The sequence below is a fragment of the Anoplopoma fimbria genome, chromosome 11 (assembly GCF_027596085.1).
Source record: "Anoplopoma fimbria isolate UVic2021 breed Golden Eagle Sablefish chromosome 11, Afim_UVic_2022, whole genome shotgun sequence".
In the NCBI taxonomy this organism is placed as follows: domain Eukaryota; kingdom Metazoa; phylum Chordata; class Actinopteri; order Perciformes; family Anoplopomatidae; genus Anoplopoma; species Anoplopoma fimbria.
In genome coordinates, this window is record NC_072459.1 from 17,102,594 (window position 1) to 17,111,095 (window position 8,502).

At 39.4% G+C, this 8,502-nt stretch overlaps 1 protein-coding gene across 1 annotated transcript in view; it reads left to right on the forward strand.

The window, feature by feature from the left end:
- LOC129098368 (carbonic anhydrase-related protein 10-like) overlaps positions 1–2,425 on the forward strand; it is a 111,223-nt gene extending 108,798 nt beyond the window's left edge. Inside the window, exons 7-8 of the mRNA XM_054607360.1 lie at positions 801–955; positions 2,222–2,425. Of these exons, the coding sequence (XP_054463335.1) occupies positions 801–955; positions 2,222–2,425 (359 nt within the window). The remainder of the gene's footprint in view (positions 1–800; positions 956–2,221) is intronic.
- Positions 2,426–8,502: the final 6,077 nt, after the last annotated feature.

Here is an 8,502-nt window from a genome sequence, read left to right on the forward strand (position 1 = left end):
ATTCAGGTGATCACTAAAATCATTAGGGTTCATCATATGGCAACCATAAATGCTCTGGATATAAGTCTATTATAGTTGGTGAGATTTCAGTGGGGGCCAAAGTGGTGGACCAAACGAATGACTAACATACATTGCCATCCCTAGTGGCAGACAGCTATTTTTTATTTCTCTTATAACCGGTCATTCTCTGTGTTTCTCTTCAGAGAGGATACATTCTTATTTTCATACAAATCAGTGCTACATTGCCATAATCAGTCTTCTGAACACTGCTGGAAAGATGTACAGCCCAGTAGAGAATCCTTCCTGTTAATGTGGCTAAACATAGCAAAGCTCCTCAAACACACAGATGCACAAACACACAAACTTGTTTAGTTTTTTTCACTTAGGAGGACATTACATTAACTTATATTAATTATCTGGAGTCATACAAAAACCTTGACCAAGAAGCAGTTCTAAACCTTAAAATTAAAAGGTATTCCAAAGTCTACAGTTTTTCCAGGAATGTGGGTTGAGTCCCCATAATGTGATCGTTTGAACAGATTTCTGTCCCTAATTAACACACGTCGCTCCAACATATTTGTATTTTACGTAGGAAAATGATCCCTTTAAATTGGTCCAAACATTATGTATGTTTACACTGATGCAATGTTCTCCCAAAAATAAACACTCTCAGTATATCATCTCTCCTCTTTTATCCTTTGATAGTGCCTTTCAGCTAATGGGTGTGAACGTAACGGACTTTCACACAACACACTGCATCATCTTAACACTCTTCTCTCTCTCTAACCCTCTCTTTCTAGACGATGCATTCTTATTAATGGGCCTGAACATAGCCGACCTTTACCCTGACACCACGCGCTACATCACCTACGAGGGCTCTATCACCATCCCTCCCTGCTACGAGACTTCCACGTGGATACTCATCAACAAGCCTGTCTACGTGACACAGATGCAGGTACCTGAGTACAGGATGTCACATGCAACAGAATGCATTCTGTTGATTGAGGCAGGAAATTGATTTCTAATTTCCTTGCCGGCACAGGGCACAAACTGCATTGAATTGCAAATTACGACCTTCATTACTGAAAGCATCTACTTTTTCCTAAGTGTTATAGATAAAAGAGGCTGGTTGTAACAGTAAGTTTCAGTAATGAAATGCAGTGCATATACACAGAGCCCACAAATAAATTGGACCTGTTTTGCTCTTTTCATCTGAATCCTTTTAAAACAGTATGGGTGGAATAGATCTAGTTGGTGATGTAAAACATGTCATCATCTGCATGCAGTCGAAGTGACATCTGCACATCATGTTGTTTCTCTGTTCAGACCAGAAAGCCTTTTATGTTATTGAATAGCAGCTGGATAGATCAGATGCAAACCCCGGCTCTTCGAATCAGGAAGGTCACTGTCAAAGTGCAACACATTACAATCCAGCTCAGCACTCACCTGTATACATCAATGTAATCAACTACCACATACAATCTGCAATTTACTCTAATTTAATTTACTCCTGCTCTCACTCACCGATCCTTTGATCTCAACGCTGTCTAATATCTTTCTCTATTTTACTTATTTTACCTTTTTCTTTCACCCCTCTTTTACATTTCTATTACATCAGCCTTTTCTCCATTATTTTTGCTTCACCCTCTAATTTTCTTGGTCTTCTATGCTTCCTCCCTTTAACTGTCTATCTCTTCATCCTTCTTTCTTCTCTCCTCTCTTAGCCTTCCTTCCGCACCAACTATAGTGACATATACAGGTTTTGATTTGTTAGGGGGAACTCCACCGATTTTACAGGTGCCTTTTAACAGCTGATGGCGCCCCATTTAGTCCTTTGAAAGTTGCTCACTTGGTGCATATGATGGAAAAGTGTTCACATCTTCTTGCTTCCTCCAACTTCCCAATTGGCTCTGTGTGGCCAGTTTTGGACCGGCACAAGAGTCTTTCTTCAGCCGAGCCTCTTGAGAGTATCCAAGACTTCCACTGTCCGAGTCAGCTGACTGTAATTGACTGACTTGTATAACATTATTCAATAATAATTTTTTTCTAGACTTTCAGCTGTTTTTGAACCAAATAGATTAAAAACGTTATTTTAGTGGGTGGTAGGGATTAATCAAATTCAGCTAAACTGAATTGTGTCAGCGATTGAAACTGCACAAGCTGGACTCCAACAAATTCAGTGTCCTCCCATTTTTCTCCACCACCCAATTTTCCTCCACAGATGCACTCCCTGCGCCTCCTCAGCCAGAACGAGCCCTACAAGATCTTCCTGAGTATGAGTGACAACACAAGGCCCATTCAGCCTCTGTTGCAGCGCTGCATCCGAACCAATATCAACTTCAATAAGCCAGGCCGAGACTGCCCCAACAACCGCGCCCTCCGCCCGCAGTACAGAGGTAATATTAAGAAGGGGACGGGGAAGTAGTGGCGAAGTTGTTTCTGCATAAAATAATTAATTAAGTCATAAAATATTTTATTCTGTCAGAAATTAATGTCCAGTAAGTTTTTTTTTTTTTTTGTTTTTTTTTACAATTTCCATCCCTTAGTAGCTATAAGGGCAGTTTTGACATGCTTGTGCCAAGACTGAAGATATTTTTAAGTCAGTTTTGCTGAAACCTCTATAATTCATGAACCCCATTCACTCCCTTATAAACAATCAGGAAAACCTCCATATCGTGATTTTCTTATAAATAAAAAAAAATAATTTTGAAAAAGGATACAAGCACTCAAGCACACCATAATACTAGAATAGCTATGTTACTGGGTCTTCACACAGATCTAATTATTCAGTGCAGTGTGTTTACAGTTTACAGTGGGTACGGAAAGTATTCAGACCCCTTTAAATTTTTCACTCTTTGTTTCATTGCAGCCATTTGCTAAAATCGAAAAAGTTCATTTTTTTTCGCATTAATGTACACTCAGCAACCCATCTTGACAGAAAAAAACAGAAATGTAGAAATTTTTGCAAATTTATTAAAAAAGAAAAACTGAAATATCACATGGTCATAAGTATTCAGACCCTTTGCTGTGACACTCATATTTAACTCACATGCTGTCCATTTCTTCTGATCCTCCTTGAGATGGTTCTACTCCTTCATTGGAGTCCAGCTGTGTTTAATTAAACTGATTGGACTTGATTAGGAAAGGCACACACCTGTCTATATAAGACCTTACAGCTCACAGTGCATGTCAGAACAAATGAGAATCATGAGGTCGAAGGAACTGCCCAAGGAGCTCAGAGACAGAATTGTGGCAAGGCACAGATCTGGCCAAGGTTACAAAAGAATTTCTGAGCACAGTGGCCTCCATAATCCTTAAATGGAAGAAGTATGGGATGACCAGAACTGTTCCTAGTCCTGGCCGTCCAGCCAAACTGAGCAATCGTGGGAGAAGAGCCTTGGTGAGAGAGGTAAAGAAGAACCCAAAGATCACTGTGGCTGAGCTCCAGAGATGCAGTAGGGAGATGGGAGAAAGTTCCACAAAGTCAACTATCACTGCAGCCCTCCACCAGTCGGGGCTTTATGGCAGAGTGGCCCGACGGAAGCCTCTCCTCAGTGCAAGACATATGAAAGCCCGCATAGAGTTTGCCAAAAAACACATGGAGGACTCCCAAACTATGAGAAATAAGATTCTCTGGTCTGATGAGACCAAGATTGAACTTTTTGGCGTTAATTCTAAGCGGTATGTGTGGAGAAAACCAGGCACTGCTCATCACCTGCCCAATACAATCCCAACAGTGAAACATGGTGGTGGCAGCATCATGCTATGGGAGTGTTTTTCAGCTGCAGGGACAGGACGACTGGTTGCAATTGAAGGAAAGATGAATGCGGCCAAGTACAGAGATATCCTGGAAGAAAACCTCCTCCAGAGTGCTCAGGACCTCAGACTGGGCCGAAGGTTTACCTTCCAACAAGACAATGACCCGAAGCACACAGCTAAAATAACAAAGGAGTGGCTTTGGAACAAGTCTGTGACCATTCTTGACTGGCCCAGCCAGAGCCCTGACCTAAACCCAATTGAGCATCTCTGGAGAGACCTGAAAATGGCTGTTCACCATCCAACCTGACAGAACTGGAGAGGATCTGCAAGGAAGAATGGCAGAGGATCCCCAAATCCAGGTGTGAGAAACTTGTTGCATCATTCCCAAGAAGACTCATGGCTGTACTAGCTCAAAAGGGTGCTTCTACTCAATACTGAGCAAAGGGTCTGAATACTTATGACCATGTGATATTTCAGTTTTTCTTTTTTAATAAATCTGCAAAAAATTCTACATTTCTGGTTTTTTCTGTCAAGATGGGAAAATGAACTTTTTCGATTTTAGCAAATGGCTGCAATGAAACAAAGGGTGAAAAATTTAAAGGGGTCTGAATACTTTCCGTACCCACTGTATGTAATGTGGCCAGGTTCAACTTCTTTGCCTGACGACCATGTGACACAGCTCATTAATTTCAATGGGATAATGTGGTTCCTTTGACATACATTTTCACAAATTATGTTGTCTGATTTAACACACCATGATTCTCCAATTTTTAAATGTTCAACAATATTTAAAGTATTAACCAGGCCCGTGGATATAATTGTAATTATATAATATAATATAAATAATTAAATAATAATTATATAAATAATAAGATATAATTGTTACATCAGAAAATGGATAATCTTTGATTCAATGTTAAATAACTATATTTAAACGTACTGAATTTGAAAATAGACCGCTGTAAAAAATACTTCCTAATGCATTAAGCTTAATAACACAAATGCAGTGATAATGGTAAAATACTGGCAGCAGAGATGCTAGTAATTTACTCTTATTTTACGGTAACAGTAAAATAACCATAACCTACTGTAATTTCTTTGAACAGTATTTTGTTGTATATTGGATTACAGTAGGTGATAGTAGATTAACTGGGTTTGACGGTAATTTTACTGTATATACTGTTACCGTTTATTTACAAATGTTATAAAATCAGCTACTTTTGCATTTAATTACCCACAACTAAAAAAGAAAGTAGGAAACACAAGAATTCATATTCAATACAATATTGCTGAAGTTTATGACTTGTCCTCAATAATTTAAACAGCCGTATTCGGAACTTAAGAGGTACTGCATGTTAAGAAAAGATGTTCAGAAAAATAAGTAATTACACACATTTTAAACATGTAAATGGGAACTGCATGAACTACATGAAAGGAGAAATATAAAATAAAGAGATGGAGAAAGAGAGAGCAAACTGAGAGAGGATTTTATTCCCTCACTTCTTCATCTTCTTAAAGACACACTTAGGCAACTCCAGGTCTCCACTTCCTTTTGAAAATCAACCCATTCCTTCTGGTTTGCGGTTCTACAGTTGGCTCTTTAATGGCAAAGTAACGTTACATCTTCACACTGTAATTGGCAATTCACTTTAATTATGTTAACTTTGCTGACTATACTGTTAACTAGCTCACGTTATTTTAGCTACCTGAGTTTGAGCTACCTAATGTTACAGGGCTTGCTTTGCAAAATGTTGCCTAATGTAATGAAACAGAACAAATGAAACATTATCTAAGATGTGAACAGTTCAATAATCGTGAAGACCAAACAATACGTGACACTGTCAATTTCAGGTGATAATAGAGTAGCTTTACCTCGGCTCCTCCTTGGCTGTGCTCAGAAAGATGACTAATGAAGATGTGTCCGAAGTCACGTTCAGGAACAGCCGGTCACGCATTGTCACTCAAAATGTTATAATTCAATTCAATTCAATTCAGTTTATTTTGTATAGCCCAGAATCACAAATTACAAATTTGCCTCAGAGGGCTTTACAATCTGTGCACATGCGACATCCTCTGTCCTTCCCTCACATCGGCACAGGAAAAACTCCCCTAAAAAACCCCTTTAACAGGGAGAAAAAAGGAAGAAACCTATGGGAGAACGACAGAGGAGGGATCCTTCTCCCAGGATGGACAAAATGCAATAGATGTCATGTGTACAGAATGAGCAGCATAACAGAGATACGACACATTCAATGTATATGACATAAATGATTCATATAATAAGACTACTTATAATAACAGCAGCAATTATTACAGTAGAATTATAGCCATGAAAATAGGGATAGTAATGTGACTAATAATAATAATCGAAGTAGCAGTGGGTGTCAGTCGGCTCACAGCAGGAGGCACGACTACGGTCCAGGTACCACAACGATTCATGGAAACCTGCAGAACGAGAAAGCAAAAGGGCTTCAGGGTGGAAGTAAAGCTAAAATGCTTAATGGTACAGGTAATAGTAATGTGACTAGTAATAATAATGGTGGTAGCAGTCGGTGTCAGCAGGGCCGTAGCAGGATGCACGTCCACGGTCCAGGTACAGCCACGATTTATAGAAGCCTGCGAAGCGAGAAAGCACAAAGACTCCAGGGTACAAGCAAGTCAATAAGCGTAATAGTACAGGCAATAATAATAGTAATGTGACTAATAATGATAGTGGTAGTAGTCGTGGGTGTCAGCAGGGCCTCAGTAGGTGGCACGATGACAGTCCAAATATAACACCGATTCCTGGGAACCTGCGAGGCGAGAAAGCACAAGAACTCTGGGGAAGAAGCAAAATCAGTAATATGCATAAATAGGAGATTAATACATAAAGAAGGAGGGAGAGAAGAGGAGAGAGGAGCTCAGCGTATCCTAGGTAGTCCCCTGGCTGTCTAGGCATATAGCAGCATATCTAGGGGCTGGACCAAGGCGAACCTGAACCAGCCCTAACTATAAGCGCTATCAAAAAGGAAGGTCTTAAGCCTGCTCTTGAAAGTGGTGAGTGTGTCTACCCCCGGACTGAAACTGGAACCTGGTTCCACAGAAGAGGAGCCTGATAACTGAAGGCTCTGGCTCCCATCCTACTTTTATATACTCTAGGAACCACAAGTAACCCTGCATTGATTGAGCGCAGCTCTCTAGTTGGGTAATATGGAACTATAAGTTCCTTAAGATAAGATGGTGCCTGACCAGTTAGAGCTTTGTGGGTAAGTAAAATAATTTTAAATTCTATTCTTGATTTAACAGGGAGCCAGTGCAGAGAAGCTAATACTGGAGTAATATGATCCCTTTTCTTAGTTTTTGTTAGAACACGTGCTGCAGCATTCTGGATCAACTGTAAAGATCTAAGAGACCTATTAGAGCAGCCTGATAATAAGGAGTTACAGTAATCTAGTCTAGAGGTAACAAATGCATGAACTAGTTTTTCTGCATCGCTTTGAGACAGGATTTGCCTGATTTTCGCAATGTTACGTAAATGAAAAAAGGCTGTCCTTGAGATCTGTTTTATATAAGAGTTAAAAGACAGATCCTGGTCAAAGATAACTCCAAGGTTCTTAACGGTAGTGCTGGATGCTAGAGCAATGCCATCTAGAGAAACTATATCGTTAGATAATTGATTTCGAAGGTGATCTGGGCCTAGTAGGATAACTTCTGTTTTTTCAGAGTTTAACATTAAAAAGTTACAGGTCATCCAGGTTTTTATGTCCGTAAGACATGCTTGAAGTTTAGAGAACTGGTTAGTTTCATCTGGCTTAATTGATAGATATAACTGGGTATCATCTGCATAACAATGAAAGTTTACTGAGTGTTTTCTGATGATATTCCCCAAGGGAAGCATATATAAGGTAAATAAAATAGGTCCAAGAACAGACCCCTGTGGAACTCCGTGACTAACCCTGGTTTTCATCGAGCTTTCATTGTTTACATATACAAACTGAGATCGGTCTGATAAATACGACTTAAACCAGCTAAGTGCGGTTCCTTTAATGCCTATAAGATGCTCCAATCTCTGTAATAGGATTTGGTGATCAATGGTATCAAATGCAGCACTAAGGTCTAGCAATACAAGTACAGAGACAAGTCCTTTGTCTGAAGCTATTAGAAGGTCATTGGTAATTTTCACCAGTGCCGTCTCTGTGCTATGATTCACTCTAAATCCTGACTGAAAATCCTCAAATAAACTATTGTTATGCATAAAGTCACAGAGCTGATTTGCTACTGCTTTCTCAAGGATCTTAGAGAGGAACGGAAGGTTAGATATAGGTCTATAGTTAGCCAACACCTCTGGATCAAGAGTAGGTTTCTTAAGAAGAGGTTTAATTACAGCTAGTTTGAAGGCCTGTGGTACATGGCCCGTTAGTAAAGACAGATTGATAATTTCTAATAAAGAATTGCTAATTAAAGGTAAAACTTCCTTAAGCAGCCTAGTCGGAATCGGGTCTAAGAGACAGGTGGAAGGTTTAGACTTAGAAATAGTTAAAGTCAATTGTTGAAGGTCGATGGGAGAAAAGCCATCTAAATATATTTTAGTGGGCTATGAGCAGTTTGATTAATAAATATGAGCTATCATCACAGCATAAACATTAGCCTACAATTGTCAGTACGATGTTGATGGATAGTGACTCACTGAACTTAACTAAGCGTATTCCCACCACTTCAGAAAAAATTCTGTATTATGCTGATAAATTAGAGTTATCTGCAGCT